Source organism: Nycticebus coucang, chromosome 18, assembly GCF_027406575.1.
Source record: "Nycticebus coucang isolate mNycCou1 chromosome 18, mNycCou1.pri, whole genome shotgun sequence".
Lineage (NCBI taxonomy): Eukaryota > Metazoa > Chordata > Mammalia > Primates > Lorisidae > Nycticebus > Nycticebus coucang.
Window position 1 is genome coordinate 51,437,294 of NC_069797.1, and position 17,975 is coordinate 51,455,268.

The 17,975-nt window shown below is 54.1% G+C and overlaps 2 protein-coding genes across 4 annotated transcripts in view; one reads left to right on the forward strand and one right to left on the reverse strand.

Annotated features, from left to right (window-relative positions):
- MRPL27 (mitochondrial ribosomal protein L27) overlaps window positions 1-15,831 on the forward strand; it is a 30,923-nt gene extending 15,092 nt beyond the window's left edge. For both annotated transcript variants that reach the window (XM_053567835.1, XM_053567836.1), the window contains one exon: window positions 14,965-15,831. In XM_053567835.1, coding sequence (XP_053423810.1) covers window positions 14,965-15,384 — 420 coding nt within the window. In that variant the 3' untranslated portion in view covers window positions 15,385-15,831. The remainder of the gene's footprint in view (window positions 1-14,964) is intronic.
- Window positions 1,570-16,075, reverse strand: XYLT2 (xylosyltransferase 2). 2 transcript variants are annotated; one of them, XR_008375429.1, is made up of 12 exons: window positions 15,838-16,075; window positions 9,099-9,591; window positions 8,625-8,800; window positions 8,167-8,369; window positions 7,645-7,725; window positions 7,229-7,445; window positions 6,966-7,142; window positions 6,437-6,699; window positions 5,975-6,170; window positions 4,991-5,324; window positions 2,282-2,747; window positions 1,570-1,828 (listed from the first exon to the last, which is right to left on the reverse strand). XR_008375429.1 is itself a non-coding variant. In XM_053567834.1 (11 exons), exons 1-11 carry the CDS (start codon window positions 15,970-15,972, stop codon window positions 2,425-2,427), a joined length of 2,598 nt encoding a protein of 865 aa, XP_053423809.1. In that variant the 5' UTR covers window positions 15,973-16,075; the 3' UTR covers window positions 1,570-2,424. The 2 variants fall into 2 exon arrangements, 1 of the variants encoding a protein (XP_053423809.1); XM_053567834.1 differs by having other exon boundaries at window positions 1,570-2,747.
- Between the last annotated feature and the right edge of the window lie 1,900 nt (window positions 16,076-17,975).

The window sequence follows — 17,975 nt, forward strand, 5'->3', positions numbered from 1 at the left end:
TGGCCAGGGCCGGGTTTGAACCCACCACCCTCGGTATATGGGGCCGGCGCCCTATTCACTGAGCTATAGGCGCTGCCTGGTAATTTTTCTTTTTATTGACCTAAGAGTTGATGTTGCAAAACAGAACAAAAAACCCCCGACAGTTTAGAGAACTGGAGTACAGCTTCAGACATTCATTAAAATGCGAACCAGAAGGAATAATCATCTTAGCCTCAGAACCCAGGCCATATCTTTTTTTTTTGTAGAGACAGTGTCTCACTTTATTGCCCTCGGTAGAGTGCTGTGGCATCACAGCTCACAGCAACCTCCAACTCCTGGGGTTACGCAATATTCTTGTCTCAGCCTCCCAAGCAGCTGGGACTACAGGCGCCCGCCACAACACTCGGCTATTTTTTTGTTGCAGTTTGGCTGGGGCCAGGTTTGAACCCTTCACCTTTGGTATATGGGGCCCGGGCCCTACTCACTGAGCCCCAGGCACCGCCCCCAGGCCATATCTTTTGAGTTCTTGCTGTTAGTTCCTTCCCAGTTACCTGTGTAGCCAAGCTCTTAGGAGAGCAGGAAAGCATCACAACTGAGGATGGCTCTGAAGCCTGTTTGCCACCATCTAATAGCAAGCGAGGACTTTTGGCTTATGGTTTCACAGCTCTCAGCCTCAGTTTCCCGATCTGCTAAATCAGTGGTTCTCAAACTTCCTCTTTCCATGGCTCTTTAATAGTTACTGTGGGTCGCGACCCACAGGTTGAGAGCTGCTGTGCTAAATGAAGGTAGCAAAAGGGTTGTGAGGATAAGTGAGATGCTGCACACAAAGTCAGTACAGTGGCTACAAAAAGAAACAAATCTGCCTAACACTGTTATTGCTGGTCAGGAGTGCCCTCTCCTGGCAACTAGGAAAACTTGAGATGTGGCAGCCTGGGCAGGAATTTATCCCCCAAGCTGAGCTGATATAATCAGTATGGTTGGCTGATAGGGTGATTTTTGAGGTCTAGGAACCTTCACCCTTACTCCTCCCATATAAAGGCGTGAAGGATTGACACTGAGCCCTGTCTGACAACAGAAGGAGAGTCAGAAGGGGAGAGGAGACTTGAGAAAGGGAGGGAGGATGAACAGATCTTTTCCGCAAGGTCCTCCCAGATCCTAGGGCCATGGCTATGGACCCAAGCCACTGCTGTTCCTACCCATAAAGGGAAAAGCTCCAACAGTGACCACCAGGCCATAGCTGGAATTGCCTCTGTTCTTAAGGGTGCCCCAAAAGGCAAGACTGAGCTTCTACGATGGGTCCTGGTGATGAGGACAGAGAAGTGAGCATCTGCCATGACCTAACGGTGGGGGCACAGGTCAGGGCTCTCAATCTAAGCTTGAATCCTGCTGGTCCACTGGACTGCTGAGTGGCAATGAGCAAGTCTCCAAGCTTCTCTGGGCCTGTGTATCCCTCAGAAAAAGAAGGAGCTGAATTAGATGGGCCATTGAGTCCCTTCTGGCTCTTGGATGGTTTCTAACCTGTTCCCACTCTAAAGGAATGAGACCTTCACCTTCTTGAGCCCCAACACCCAGGAGGAAAAACACAGAGGCTCAGCTTAGAGAGATAGAGATATATTTCTTCTGTTGCATATTTCAGACGTCACACTGAGCTTCAGGCACAATGCTAGTCCAGGTTCTTCTGAGAGCCCCGACAGAGTCTTCCTCCCATGTTGCTCAGGAAGGGTCACCTGCCCAGGGTCTGGGAAACTCTGCATTGGTCTTGGGTCTTGATGTCCTGTCTTTCCCATCCAGGGGCAGGGTATGTTCGAAAATCCTGGAGCCAGCCTCAGCCCTCTTCTAGGTCCCCTGGCTGTAAGAAGAGGGGCTGTCCCCGCTAGAGCCCAGCTCTGCAGTACCCCCCCAAATCACCTGTTCTCTGGGCCAGAGAGCCTGGCAGAGCACCTGTAACCCTGCAAAGCCTTAGCCATGAGCACCACAGGCCCAAGCTGGGGTACGAAGACCCAGACAGCGAGGTAGGCCTAGCCTCACCCAGAGTGACAGCACGTGGGCTCAGCAAGCCCAGCCCCCACAGCCATGGCCCATTTCCTGGGGCTTCTCTGAGCCCTATTGCACATCTTCTGTTTCTAGTTCCTCCCCCAACCACCCATTTTCCTTTTTAAATTAAAAAAAAAAAAAAAAAAACATTAGAGAGGGAGGAGTGGAAGAGCTGGGCGTGGAATGCTGCTGGAGCCCTTTTCCTCACGTTTGTACCAACCCTCCAGTTCCTAGCAGAGACAGCAGCAGGAGTTAGTGCTGTGCTCACCTTCCCTGCCGTCTGTGAGGGTTATTGATGGCTGAAAGGGTGTGCTGCTTGGCCTCTGGTTCTTGCCTGTGAGAGGTGACACCTCTCCGTTGTCTGTAAGGTGCAATTCCCCTGGTCCTCCAGGGGTGCTGGCTGAGGCTCTGCTACCTGAGTCGCCCGTCTGCTTTGACAGGCCCCAGCTCTGATTTCGGGTCAGGGGACAGAGAGCTCCAGCTGGTTAGTTTGCAGGGCTCCAGGGAAGGGCAGGCAGAGGGGCCCATGGCACATAGTCCAGCCACAGACCAGAAGCCCTTCAGTTCTCCATCTGTCCAGGCCTCTAGTGCGCGGCCTGTGAGTTCCGTGTGCTGCCGGGCGGCTTCTTCCACAAGCTCTGGCTGAGGCAGGTTCAGAATCCCACTCAGGCCTTGGAAACTCTGCTCCATGTACTCATTGTGGGGTGGCCCCGCGTGCAGCCAGCTGGCATCATCTGGAGGTGCAGAGAAGGCAGTAAGCACACCCCACCCAACAGATTCCATGAAGGCCAGATCCAAGAGTCAAGTCTAGGCACCCCAAGTTCCTATGCCAGTTCTGCCAGAGTTGCCACTTGCTGAGTGGCCTTGAGCTAATCCAAGGAATTTTCTGTGCCCAGAAAACTATTAATTTTATTTTTTTGAGACAGGGTCTTGCTGTGTTGCCCAGGCTAACATGCAGTGGCATCATTGTAGCTCAGTGCAACCTCAAACTCTAGGGCTCAAGCGATTTTCCTGCTTCGGTCTCCTGAGTAACCAGGACACCTGGCTAATTTTTCTTTCTTTCTTTCTTCTTCTTTTTTTTTTAGACAGACTTTCACTTTTTTGCCCTTGGTAGAGTGCCATGCAGTCATAGCTCATAGCAACCTCAAACTCTTGGGCTCAAGCTATCCTCCCAAGTGGCTGGGACTACAGGCGCCGGCCACAAAGCTTGGCTATCTTTAGAGATGGAGGTCTGACTCTTGCTCAGGCTGGGCTCGAACTTGTAAACTCAAGCAATCCACTCACCTCGGCCGACCAGAGTGCTAGGATTACAGGTGTGAGCCACGGTGCACAGCCTAATTTTCCTATTTTTAGTACAGATAAGGTCTTGCTCTTGCCCAGGTTGATCTTAAACTCCTGAGCTCAAGAGATCCACCTCAACCTCCCAGAGTGCTTAGGATTATAGGTGTGAGCCACTGTGCCTGGCCAAAAAAATCTGTTGTTTTATAAAACCATGGCAGTATGCCCTGATTCCCAACTTTAGGATTAAGTAAAACAGTAGGTTCAAGGCACTTTAGAAAACAAGGCAACAGTCTGCTTCTGCCACTTGTGCCCCTCTTTGACCATCATCAGTGGCTTCCAGAGCCCTCAGAAACCTATTCTCAGGCCCTCCACCCCTCTTGCACAGATATCAGCCAACTATGTCCCCTCGGCTTACAGAATGCTTCTTTTTGTCCTTGAGGTTCAGCCCTAGACCCATCCCAGCGTGCAGCTGGCCTCCATTCTTCCCTCTGTCTCCTTATGTAGATTGGAATTCCAGGAGTGCAGGTCTTCCCTGGAACTGCCACAGCCCCAGCACCCGCTCCTCTAGGCTACTGCTGCTCTTAGACACCTTCCTTTGATAGGATGCGGTAAAAGGAAACATCTACTGATTGATCACCTACTACAACTCAGCCTCCCCATATACTGTCCCTATACAGGGCAGTTACCTGTATCAGGTCCTCCCTTGCAGGAACCCATCCAGCCCATGCCTCTGTTCAGAGGCTATTTCGCAGCCTAAGCCAAGCGAGAGGACAGCCATTTGACCCTGCCCACCTGCTACATGGTGGACTAGGATAACTAATCAGATTTGCTGTCCCCAAAATGTGGAACCTTGGAACTAAAAGGCCCTGCCTAGTCTCTGTTGTACTAAGAGGCCACACATGTACGGAGAAGCAGACAGAGCCAGAGCCTGAGGCCAATAAGCAGAGACAGGACAAGATGGCCCCAAGAGATGGAGAAAGCGCCTCTGGTTCCTGGTGAGACCTGAGACATTTTCGGGGTTCTGTGTGGGGTAAACTCTGCATTCTTCCAATAATTTCCATTTTTTAACTAGAGCTAGGTTGAGTGGATCTGTGTTGCATGCACCAGGTCTCTGTTATTGCATGCACTACTCCTACTTTATATGTGAGGAGACTGAGGCTCAGGCCAGGCAAGGTGGCTCACAACTGTAATCCTAGCACTCTGGGAGGCCCAGGCGGGTGGATTGCTTGAGCTCATGAGTTCGAGACCAGCCTGAGCAAAAGCGAGACCCTGTCTCTACTAAAAATAGAAAATCTGAGGCAAGCGGGTCGCTTGATCCCAAAGAGTTTGAGGTTGCTGTGAGCTATGATGCCATAGCACTCTAACCAGGGTGACAACTTAAGACTGTCTTAAAAAAAAAAAAAAAAGACTGAGGCTCAGGAAAGCCAAATAGTTTCCGAGGACAAAAGGCCAATTAAACTGTCAGAACTATGTTCCAGACCCAAGTCTACTCAACTCTAAAGCTTCCCTTTCTACCATACCACAGGGCAGGACCCTGGCATACTAAGGCATAGAAGATCAAGGCCCAACCTTTCCTCCTTCCCTTACTCTAGGGCTAGGGGTAGCTCTGATGGTTGGCTTCTTAGTGTCACCTCCCAGAAGAGGCAAATCCTATTCTGTCTTGCTTCAGAGCATAATTCGGGAACTACATCCTTACCTTTCCTGAGAGGTAGTTTGCGGTTAAAGGTCAAGGGCAGTACAAGGAAGCGGGTCTCGCCCAGCGGCTCCCAGAACTGAAGCAGTCGAACAGTCCAGGCCCCGGGCCGCAGGGGCCGGCTCAGTGGGGGCTTGTATTGTGTAACTTCGGTCTCAGCATCTACTGTGATGTCATAAGATGTGGCCACCACATAGGTTGGGTCAATCCAGACCACAGTGGCTGTGAGGTTGGGGCCCCGGGCCCAGCGCTGCATGGCCACAGGCTCGTCCAGCGGACCCAGCAACCCCCCAAAGTTCCGGAAAAGACGCTCTTTGGGGTCCCACTCGGTGCCAACCTGTAGGGAAGGAGGCAGCTAGGCAAGAGCCTGGAGAGAGGTCCTTTTCTCTACTCTGTCGCTGCCTCTCTCTGTAACCTCAGGCCAGTCTCTGTCTCTTTCTGGGCCTCAGTTTTTCCATCTGCAAAATGAAGGGGTCAGACTAGGAGATCTTTAATATCTCTCCCAGCTCTGAGATCTGTTCTAGGCTTCTATTATGAACTACTCTGCAATGGTGGGGACATAAGGTAGAGATGGAGTTCACAGCCTTAGAGGCTTTGGCTTCATTCCCACATGAAGCCAAAGCCTCTAAGAAAAAGACTGAAGAGATAGCCAACAGCTTAATCTTGTGGCCCAACTTGAATGTCCAAGTCCCTCTAGAAGAAATCTCTACAGTTTAGAAGTCGTGGAACTGACACTCCCGCCCTCCTCCCTGTACAGCCTGTCTCCCAATTGGGAGCTGCTCCTCAAAGTGCACATGTCGGGGCAAGACAGGGTTTCAGCACAGGGCATCACCAAGGCTGCCATTACTGGAAAAGAAGAGCCAAATGAACCCAGTTCATAAAGGCCTAACCAAGCCCTACTCCTTCCTTGGTGTCTGTCCCTGTCATCCCACTACCCTGAGTCTTGCTGGAGGTCAGGAGAAGGCAAGGGCGCGGGACCTGTCCCACCTCCAAACTCTGGAGCCGGCTGGCCTGGTCACTGCGCCCCAACAGCTTCAGCGACCCCTGGGGCATCAGCCACATCTCAAGCGTCTCTGTCGGGCCCTGGGCTGAGGGCTGCACCGCCTGCGTCACCAGGTAGCCCTGGAAATGGTCGTCATAGAAATACAGGTGCACACTGGACGGCAAGCCCCTGGGCTCAAACCTAAGAAGGTTCCAGCAGGGAGAAAGGGAGATGCCATCAGCACACTGAACTTGGCCTGGAGTCCCAGGGAGGGGGCTCTGGGGAAGTCCCATCCCCAGGCATTTCCTTTGCCCCAAATCTTACACCCCACAGCACCTACATGCCTGGCTCTTGCCTCTGTCTGTATTTGCATTTTCCCTTGCCTTGGGCTCACTGTGGGTAGGGCTGTCTTTGCTTTCTAGTTGGCTTCCCCATAAGGCCTGTTGTATGTCAGAAGGGGGTCTCACCTGCAGAGGGGGGTGGCCAGTGGGGGTGCGGTGGTAGCGGCATGGCGCAGGCTAAGGCGGGCGAAGGCAGTGTAAGCGGTGAGCATGACATCACTGAGCCCACTGGGGCCATCGGCGGCATCGTAGGTGTTCTCCCAGTAGGCCTTGAGGGCTGGTGTGCCGGGGGGGTAGCTGCCATACAGGTGGAAGTCCAGGATTTCTAATACCTCCTGGTTCACAGTTGACTCGAACTTCCGGGCGAAAAAAGTGGGTCTGGAGACTTGCTAGAGTGGGAGAGGCAAGGAAAGTGAAGGGCTCTGGAGGTCCCAGAGAGCACAGCAGGGGCCCCTCTCAGCACTGCCTAGAGATCGGCCTCCTACAGCTTTTTCTCCTGCTATTGTGGTCCCAGGCCCCTGAGAACTGTTCCAGGTGGAGGTCCCCCAGATTCTCTGACTGGCTTACCCTGCCCTTCTGACCTTGAAACGCTAAGAGTGAAAAGCCGGGGTGAAGCCCTAGCAAACGGCAGCCTTTCTGAGCTACGGACAAGCACCTGTAGCCGGAGGAAGTCCTGTGGCTTGAAGTCATTCGGGGAGCAGCCGCACCAGTCCACAATGTGCTTGTACTGGCACTTACAGCCCAACTTGCGGTTCCAGTTGGTGACCCGCAGGTTGTTGTCCACTAGGGTCTCACAGGCCAGGCTGTTCTCCAGCACCGTGTGGAAAAAGGACTACAGGTGGCAAGGGAGGGTGGAAGGTGAGCTGCGGCCAGCCCAGCCATGCCCTCCCTGGCTAGTGTGCCTGCCCCCTCACCCACCTCGGCTGGGAGCAGTGTGTATGTATAGAATTGGCGGAGCTGGGCCACAAGTGGGTCGTCTGTGTACACCACGTACTCCACGAAGCTGCGTGTCAGCACAAACCAGTCAGAGCCACCATCTACCACAATGCCTGCTGGGATCTGCCGCTCACCCAGGCGCCACATGTGCGAGTCACACTCATGGAAGAGCCGGTCCAGGCCCTGTTTCTTGATGAATCTGTGGGTGGCAGAAGAGCCATAGCAGGGGTCCTGTAGGTTGGGGTCTAAACTCTTTCACCCACCTGGCAACCAGCACTCCTCAACCTGTGACTGGTTTGGAGGCTTTGTAACCCAGGGCTGGGGCCACCGAGCCCCACTGTGTGGGAGAGGTTGGGACAAGACCCCAGAGCCACGGCCTCCTCCCCCATCCTCCTCACCTGGAATTGTCCCGGCCGTGTGATTTAAGAAAATTCTTATCCCGGTTCTTGGATAGGAATGCCACCAGCTCCTCATTGGTCCTGGTGAGGAATGGGTGGCCAGCAGCCATGTGTGAGGGATACTCCATCACTGGCCCACGACAGACCCTCCAGTACTCTTTCCCTTCACTGTGGCCCGCTCCTTCGTCACTGAGAACAGTCTGGTCGTGTGCCCTATCTCTGGCTGATGCTCTTGGGTGGTGGGCACTTGAGGCCCCCAAAGAAGCCCAGCCCATCCTTCCTCTACCCACTGCTGCCTGACCTGACACAACCAGGTACTGGCCTATGGCTCCCCCTCCCCTGTCATTCTCAATTCTCAGATCATCCTTCAGCAACCTCTCCCCTAGAAGGTGGCGGGCCAAGTCTAGGCTGTGCAGGTCGCAGAATGAGACTTGGGGGAGGGGAGAGAGTCCATTAGGGTCCTGCAACCACCTGGAGAGGCCTCCCCTCCCATCCAGGGGATTCTGAGCCCAAGCCCCACACCTAGTTGGGTAGTCGGTGGCACTGAGGTTGATGAAGAAGTCCCAGGCCCAGCCAGGCACCTCCAACAGGTCCTGCATGCTCCGTAGGTACATCCTCAGGAGGCTGGCCCCACCCCAGATGGTGACCATGCGCCAGGGTGTCACCCGCACGTTGTCATACAGCTGGGCTAGCTCCACCACCTCACGGTGCAGGTAGTTGGAACGCTGGGGAGAGGGGATACTCAGCAGATGCAGCTGGGCATTATAACCACCCCACTCCTACACTGGGACAGAGAACATGAGATATGAAATGGAGAAAGCACAGCGCAGGGCTCCAGCTCTGAACGGCTTTGCCAGTCTGCAGGGGCCCCTCCCGCATTCTGGATACTTGAGTCAAGGTAGGAACACTTTCTGTCTATGCCCTTCCGAGTCTCTGCTCTGCTCACTCCATACCTTCTGGCCTCCCCCCACCCTTAGTACCTTGTCCACATGGATATAGAAGAAATGCTGCTCATGGTAGACAGCCTTGAGGAGACGCTTCAGTTGGCGGATGGCGCGCCCATGAACCACCAGCATGTACGCAATCCGTACTGGGGGGCCATCCACAGGCTGCTGGGCCCTCATCTCGTCCCACTGGACGCCGGGACTCATCTTCCCTGAGAATAGAATATAGTCCAGTGTCTACTTAAAGCCCCTGAGCTCCTTTCCTGAGGCCAAGCCTGGGTCACACGGAGTAGGGGTGAGATGGGAGTTGGGGGCTGCTTGCCTGGACTTAGAGCCCATTGCTCCTGGGTCTCTGCTTCACCTCTGCCTCTTACTACACTGTGTGAAAACTTGGGAAGGGAGGTGGGCCCCTCTGAGCTCTTTCTCCTCTGAGAAATGGGGGTGATGATCTGGACCATGCCACCCTCCCAACCTAAGCCTGTGAAGGACTGGGGCACCCCTGTCCCTCACCAGATAGCTGGCAGTGCCGAGGAACAGCCTTGGGCATGAGACTCCCAGCCTGGTGCAGACACACCACGTTGGCAATCTCCTGCTGGCACTGCTTGGTGCTGGCCCGGGCCAGTGCAGACAGCGCATCCTTGCCCACGATCTCGCACTTGGGAGTGAAGCCATTGTCCGTGGGCTGGGGGGCGCCCTCCACGCTCCCTGTATCTCCATGTGGTGGGAAACCAGCTGCTCCTACCAGGGCCTCCCCAGCTGCTGCCCCGCTCAGGTTCTGGCGGCCTGGGGCTTCCGGGGGTGGGGCAGGTGGGACCCGCCTGCTGGCTCTCTGCCGGCTCGTTACTGCCCGTACCACCTTGGCCACGGGCATGCCTGGGCTCTCAGCACGGCCCCGCCAGCGTCCATGCCTTCTGCTTGCACTGCCCCGCCGCCCTGCCGAACTGTCTGTGTCCTTAGAGCCCTCTCTAGGGTCCAGTGGCCGTGGCTTCCTCTGCCTTCCTTTCTGTAAAAGATAAGCAGACATGTATCATGGAAGCAGTCATTTATCCCCTCCTGCTCCTTGAGCTCCATTTTGTTTTAGGGACACCCTAAGACCTAAAAGCTCCTGCCTACCCTTTACCTAAACAAGTTCTGTTCATCTGAGGACTCTGCAGCACTGTCACTGGGACGCTGCCTAACCAGCAGCTGAGGAAACATGGGCTGGCCCTCCACTGTGCCATCACATTTCCTGCCCGCCACTGCTCTCAGATCACACGGCACTGTGCTATTTTTGCTCTGGACTCAGATACCACTTTCTTTTTTAGCAGATATTAAAATGAACATCCACATGTGTCCCAAGGGAAGGGTGTGGAGACCCCCCTTGCAGAGGACATAAGAGTGTTTACTTAAAGCCCCTGAACTCCTACCAGGGACTGGGAAGAGATGGTGTTCTTCAGAAGACTGTAATTTCCAAATGAATCCAAAGCATTCTATGGACTAAAACATTTCCATGTGGGAATACTGAGACCACAGAGAGTACAGGAATGCCCAGGAGGGAGGAAGAGAGGTGAAACCTCAGACTTCAGTACTGGGTTCTCTGGAAGCAGAGATGAAAACAAGAGATTGGGGGCACACCTGTGCAACGGCACAGGCAGGAGCTGGCAAGGAAAGGCTTCAGACCGCAAGAAGAGGGGCAGGAGGAACGTCAGTGCAGTGTTGGGGAAGCCTTGGCCAGCTCAGTGAGGAGGCAGCACAGGTGAGTCCTCTGCCACCTCTACACATGGCCGGAATGCTGAGGCAGGACCTGAAGGTGCCCGTAGCAGGAGGCTGTCACCTCACCACACTTGCAACAGCTTGTCCTTTGAAGGGAACTCTGTAGTGATGTGCCACCATGGCTGCCACACCCCTGCTTCCTGGCTGCATGTGTTCTGTCCCCTGGTGCCTCTCCTCAAGTCCAAATGCTTCCCATAGATGGCTTGGTCTTTCTTGAATAGCATGTCCACCCACCTTCTCCCCTGCTCTCCTTGTCCCACTCTCCCTGACTAATTCCCATCCATGCTTTCAGTTCCAGCTCCAAGTCCCCTGGCATTCAGCTATCCCATCCACCCCAGTGGGATCTGCTAAGCTCCAAAACCCTGGATGTTTCTCTAGCAGACAGTGAGTTCCTTGAGGAGAGGCATGTCAGCTCCACCTCCCCAGGGCCTGGAACAGCTGGCACATGGGACATCTGGCTGGTGTCTGGTGGATGAAATGTGGAAGGGACAGAGAAGCAAGAGGTAGGCGCGAGGGAACACTTTAGTCTTGGGGTGGGCACTGAGTCTAGCTAGCTCTGTCAGCTCACCGCAGTTCCTTAACTTGTCCGAGCACATCCCCCCAAGCTGGCCTCACTGCTTTCTCTGTTCACTGTAAACCTTCTCCCATGGGCCTTCCCCTCCACAAGCTCCCCACTGCTAAGTCCTCTTCTTTCTTGGCCTTTCTGTGGCATGACTTAACAGATCACACTCTTCCTTGAAGCAAACCTCCTGGCTTGGTTTCCAGGATACCCGCCTGGCTTCTCACCTGTCTCTGCTTCCACTCTTAGTCAGTCTCCCTTCCATTCCTGTCATGCCTGTCTCCCAAGGCATGCCCTGGGGGCTTTCCTTGTCCCAGCTCCATCAATTCCTAAGTGATTTCTTTCAGTCTCTGGGTGTCTGGAGATCCAGGCTCCCAGATGCATCTCTGGCCTGGATTGCTCCCTTGAACCTCCAGGCATTTAACATCCACCAGGCTCCCTTGGCAGCCTAATAGACCTTTCCAAACCACCCGTCCAAAAGTTAACTCCTGTTCTTCCTCTCCAACCTGCCCCTACTTCAGTCTTCCCCATCTCAGTTCATGCCAACTCCATTCTTCAGCTTGCCCAGGCTGTCAGGAGTCATCTCTGACTCTTCTCTTTCCCTCACACCCACATCCACTCCATCAGCACATCCTGTGGGGGCCTACCCAGACTCTGACCCCTTCTCACTGCCCCTCACTAGCCCCTGCCTGTACTCTCTGTCTCCTGGTTCCTAGTCTTTCCCTATGGTGTTCCATACAGTGTTCCCACAGTGTTTAAATGGGGAATTTAAATCCCCATTTCCTGACTTCTCTGCTCAAAACTGCTGTGGCTTTCCCTCTAAGGGTAAAAACCAGAGCCCTAACAAGAGCCTACAGAGGCTGCCCGTGTAGCCTGGTCTGGCTGTTCCCTCTCGCCTCTTGGCTCTCTCTGACCTCATCTCCTATAAAACCTGTCATGATCACTCTATTCCAGCCGCAGTGGCCTTCTCCATATCCCTCTATCCCACTGGCACTCTTGGCTTCAGCCTTTGCACTTGCTGTCCCCTTCCCCCTCCACAGCTCATTCCTCACCACCTTCTGTTCTTTGTTCAGATGGCAACTTCTCAGTTGGGTCCACCCTGGAGTTAAAACTCCAGCCCACCCTCATCCTTTGCTTCATCTTCCCACAGCATGCCATACCTTCTATCATCCTATCATTTATTTGTTTATACAGTGTTACTCTGTGGCTGCCCTGTCACAAGATCGTATACTCCCCAAAGGCAGGGATCTTTGTAGTTTCATTCATTGGCATTACTGCAGCTTAGGACAGGGTCTGGCAATAGCAGACATTCAGTATTTGCTGAATGAATGAGTGAATGTAGAGCTCTTGGCATAGGTGCAGCATCAGTAAATGTGGCCATCCTTATAGTTATTATGGGAAGGGAAAGAGGAAATAGCTATGAAGTCAAGAGAGACCCAAGACCCTTCGACACTGTGGAGGCCCCTGGGGGCTGGTTTCTCTCTGCTTCTTACACTCTAGGACCTTCCTTTCCTCCTTTGTTTGAGCATGGCAGGAACCTCATATTGTCAGGCTGATAGCCACCTTCAGCCAGAGTCCCAGTTCTATACCCTGGCACCCAGGCCCTCTATACCCAGCACCCAGCCAGCCCTCTGATCTCCTGAGAGGTGGCCAAAGACAGCTGGGGTATCCATTGCCATCCGAGAATAGATACCTGCAGGAGGAGGCAGCAGGTCTATTCTGTACCCACACTGGAAGGACACCTAGGAAGGGTGAACGTAATCTCACTGAGCTGAGTGTACATCAGATGTGACATCTGACCTGGGCACACAGCAAGCAGAGAAAGACATGCCCAAACTTAGGTGGGTAGAGATGGCAGAGAGCTGTGGGTTCTTGGGGTGGAAGCCAGTATTAGTGAGTCAGGAAGCTGGTCAGGAGGGCAGGACACAGGGCACAGGGCCAGGTTGAATGTGGTAGGGGACAGGATGTGGGAAGGGATAGGCATGGTGGTGCCCTACACTGCAGCAGGGAACTGGCTGACCCTGAGAAAGACAATCCCAGAGGAGGCTGGAGACCCGGAAGTAGCAGGGAGGGATCAGAGAGGCTCTGGGGGCCGGGCAGCCAGCCCCCACCCTGCCCCCTCCCAGGCATGTCCATGAGCATCAGCAGGCCCCAGGCTTATGCTCCTGAGAGCTGCCCCCAATAGCCCCTAAGTTGAGGGACCCAGCTGAGGGAAGGGAAGGGACTGGTCCTCTGGCCTAGAGGGAAGGGACTGGTCCTCTGGCCTAGATGCATTCTGGCTTTAGTGTCCCCCTCCTTCTCACCAAGGAGGCATTTAAAGTCCTTTGCCACTTCCTGGCTCTGTAGCTCTTCCTTGGGATCCTTCTCTGGGCCACAGTGAACACAGAAATGCTCACCCCACCTTCTTCGGACTCTCAAGACTGCATTTAAAATTTAAAATAAGTGGTGAGATAGTGTTTGTAAAAGCTCTGAAAATTAGCAACTGGCTCTTTGGAGGTTAGTGATCATTCCTGGCATCCACTCTGGCCCCCTCTAGAGTGCATGCACATCTTAAATGCACATTGGATCCTGTTGCTACTTACACCTCTCTGTTTCTCTCTCACTGCACTTGGAATAAAACATGGGCCCCTTACTGTGGTTCCAGCCACACAGGATTCAGCCTTCTTTCAGGGAAAATACCACACCCTCTTGTCCATTCCTCTGGGGTACCCAGCTAAACCCATTCTGCTCAGAGCCTTCTGCTTGAACTCTCCTTCCCCCCCATCCCTGGGAGAAGCCTTTCCCCATACCTGATCTGAACCAGCTGCTTGTTATTCTACTGTGTTTCCTTTCCACTTTCTGTCTCTCCCTGTAGACTGCCTGCCCCTGACAGCAGGGTCTTCATCTGTTTTATTTCTGTATCCCAGTATTAGCACAGTGCTTGGTACAAAGCAGGACTTAATATTAGTTGAATGAATGAATGCATGAATGAATGAATGAATGAATCCATGTTCCCAATGTGCAGTGCTGAGATAATGAGAGTCATTTACAGATAGCTTAGCATGTGCCAGGAACTCCTGCAAGTGCTTCATAGGCATCGCTTTCATTTCATCTTTCTAATCACCCAACATGAGAGCTGCTATTATTATCCCCGACTTGAGGAGGATACTTGAGGGTATAGAAGGAGGTAAGGTCATTTGCCAGTGGTCTATTCAGGAGCAGAGCTGGAAGAGGATGGCAAAGTGGGCTGTCCAACTCAGGGCTCACCTTCCCAAGCACCGTTACACTACCTGGAGAGGCAGTTGCTAAGGAGGGGTCCAAGCATCAATGGCTGCCTAGACTCCACAACCTTCAGTTCATCAGGAGTCTTTTTCCAACCTGCTCTGGGATTCCCCTGTCAACATCAGCCAGGAAGCTGAAGAAGGGGGTGGGGGTAGGGATGGTATCTCAACCACTCCACTGTTCCAGTTCTCCACCCTGGCTGTGGGCAGGGCAGCAGGGACCTCAGCCCATTTGAAAGACCATTTGTTTTGGAGAAGACTCAGATGCTTTGACACGCCCCTCCCCAGAGTGGTCACCAGCCTCAGTTCTCATACTCTGGAGTTAGAGAGCTCCCTAACTACCTGGGCAGCCTGATCCATCTTAGAATGTCCCATCCACCCAGAGTCTCCTTATACTGAGCCTGAAACCCTCTCCTCTTCCACCTACTTAGGTCCACACAGAATAAGCTCATTCCCTGCAGATGTTGTAGAGCAAGCCTCCCCAACCACTAATTCCTTTTGGAGTTACGGTCTCATGTGACTCAGTCCAGCTCCCCCCCTCTTGGTTCTCCCAAAAAAGGCAAGGGCAGCTCTTCAGTCTCCACACCAGGCTTTCCATACTGCCAACATGTAGAAAGCAGAAGTGGACATTGGGGCTCCATTGGCCTTTACCCTGCCAGGTGGAGAAGCCCAAGAGGACAAAGCAAGCAGAGCCTCTGACCCAGAGCCCGGAAGGCACCAGAACAAGGGGGTAGAGGCAGGGAATCCCTGATCTCTTACCCAAAGCTTAGGGTTATGGTTTGGCCTATCCTCTTTGCTTTTCCAGGATGAATTCAACCCCCACTGGACCCTTCCTAAAGGGAGAAGGTGTCTCTGCCTCCAGCTGAAACCACATCAGCCAAGAGTCTGGGACCTGGGGACTGAGCGGGATGGTAGCTGCCTCTGCTTCAGGGCCTGGGGATCTGCTAAACCAGCTATTGCTGTCCTCATTGCCTTACAGCCAGAGGGACACGCTCCCCAATTCCCTAATGACTTGAGGCCCACTCTTCAGCTCACTTCTCCGCTCCCATACCCTTCTGAAGACCCACCCAGGTTCTTCAAACCCCTGGCTGAGCAAGCCACACCTCCAGTTCTCTCCCTCGGGGTCACTCCCAGTTCCCTCAGTTCCCCGGTACATACTTTGTCCCAGGCTCTAATTCCAGCCCAGAGCTCCACTTCCTCATTGCCCCCTACCTCTCAGGTATAGCTGGACAAGGATGCCCGGGGTTCCTTGGCCCCACTCCTCTGCCCTCGGCGCACACACATCCGCCCCCTCCCAACTTCAGAAAGTTTGGCCTGGGGCTCCCCACCTCCCCGCAGGCTCCGGCCCAGCCCCGCCTCCTAGCCCCGCTCCCCGCGCCTGACCTTCATCGTTCCCCGGGCCACAGACCACCCTTCCACTACCTGCTCCTCCCGCCCCGGGCCCCAGTCTGTCCGGCCCGGGTCTCCGGGTCACACACTGCCCCTGCGCGCAGCTCCCTAGGCCTGCCTGGGAAGGGTGCGCCAGGGACCCGATGCTCAGCTCCAGGTGACCGCCAGCGCCCGCAAACACGCGGCTGGTGCCCCACTTCCCCGGCCAGGGCACCCGCAGCCCCGCCAGGACCCCGCGCGCACCCGCGACCGGCCTGCCCGCCCGTCTGCCCGCCCGGCAATCGAGCACCTCGCCAGCCTCGTCCTCCTCCAGGCCGCTGAAGCTCCACACCACCAGGCCCTGCAGCAGCAGGATGGCCAGCGCCGTGGCGATCGCCAGCTTGTAGCGCCGCACCAGCTTCTGCACTCGCGCGCTCGCCACCATCTTTCTGCCCGGGACGCGGGGCGCGCGCCCAGCCCTGCAACCCGGCCCCGGGCGCGCGCGCGCGCGCGCTACCGAGCTCACGGCCCGGGGAGGTGGGCCGAAGGCGGGGCATATGGGGCGGGGCTCCAGTCCCGAAGGCCGCGCCCCTCAAGCTAGGGGCGGAGTTAGGGGCGGAGCCAGGGCCGACAGACCCTCCCGCTCCCGCGCCGCCGGCGTGGGGCAGTGCGCAAGTCTTACGCGTCCGGTTCCAGGGCCTCTGCTCGGTTCCTGTGGGTCTCCCTTGTGTGCTCACGTCTTCCCGGATGGGAGCCACATGGAACTGGGGTGTAGGGTCTGCGGCCCGATCTCTCTTGGCCCAGTGCCGAGAGTCGTGGGGGGCTCTAATTGGCTCCTGGGGCGGGGGAATGCTAGCGCACCTCGAAACGAGATGGGGAAAGTGTGTGAGTGACATAGGCCCAGCTTAAAAAGCTAGAGGCCGCGCCTACGGGGTAAAGTCTAACCCGTTGACTGGCATCCGAGGTCTTTCACAAATCCTTTCTTTTCTCCCGCTCGTCCTCAGGCCTTTACCAGAGTCCTGGTTCTCAAACTCCAGCGTGCGTCAGAATCATCTGGAGGACTTGATAGAACAGATTCTAGTACCCACCACCCATAGTTTCGCTTTAGTATGTCGTGAGTAGGGCCTGAGAATTAGAATTTTCAGCAAATTCCCAGGTGATACTTGCAAACACTGCTGGTCTGGCACTACACGTGGAGAACCTTAGACTTTTGCTCTTGGTGTTGCCTCCGCTGAGTCCTAGCGCCCTAGAGGCTGCCCCCTCCCCCTCGCCAATCTTGGCATCCTCCCCTGTACTAACCTAGACCTGTGCAGTGAGCACTGATGACACATCTGGTCGTGATTTCTATAGGATCATGCCTTAGTCACTTTTTTTTTTTTTTAAAGAGATAGAGTCTTACTTTATCACCCTCGGTAGAGTGCTATGGTGTCACCAGCAACCTCCAGCTCCTGGGCTTAGGCGTCTCTCTTGCCTCAGCCTCCCAAGTAGCTGGGACTACAGGCGCCCGCCACAACGTCTGGCAATTTTTTTGTTGCAGTTTGGCCGATGTCGGGTTCGAACCGTCCACCCTCCGTATATGGGACCAGCGCCCGAGCCTTATTCACTTTTGAATGCTTAGCAAGTAAAGCCCAACTTCCTGTCTACCCTCTGTCCCTAACATTTTTCAGAGCCGAAGTACCAGTGACCCTCCCCCGAACCTGGCAGGTCCCAGGGCAAAGGTAGAGAAGAGGCAAAACAATCCCACCAGAGCAAGGTGAATTCCCGGCCAGTGAAGCCAAGCACTGTGGGAAGGAAGTAATAAAAATGGCAAAAACTGGCGGGGCCTGTGGCTCAGTGGGTAGGGTGCCGGCCCCATATACCGGGGGTGGCGGGTTCAAACCTGCCCCGGCAAAACTGCAGCAAAAAAATAGCTGGGCATTGTGGCAGGCACCTGCAGTCCCAGCTACTCGGGAGGCTGAGGCAAAAGAATGGCCTAAGCCCAAGAGCTGGAGGTTGCTGTGAGCTGTGACGGTAAGGTACTCTACCGTGGGTGACAAAGTAAGACTCTGTCTCTACAATAATATCTACCGTGGGTGACAAAGTGAGAATCTGTCTCTACAATAATAATAATGATAATAATAAATAAATAAAATTTAAAAATAGCAAAAACAAGTCAAAGGTTTTAAAATTTTGAAAAGTTTGAAGGCAATGATAGAAGGGTTGGATGTTGCCAGGAGATCAGGATGGTGAGGAATTCTAAACTGTGGTGAGTATAGAAGATGCTGTCATTTGATGGCTCTTAAATAAAACCTACTTTAATCATTTCCTAAGGCTTTGGCATTTATAATCATTCCATTCCTCTGCATTTGCTAAGTGGGAGAATTGTAAACAATGTTTCAGATGACAGCTTGGCTACTTAAGAGAACCTACACTTCAAAGATTTTGGAAAACATCAGTTGACAGGCAAGC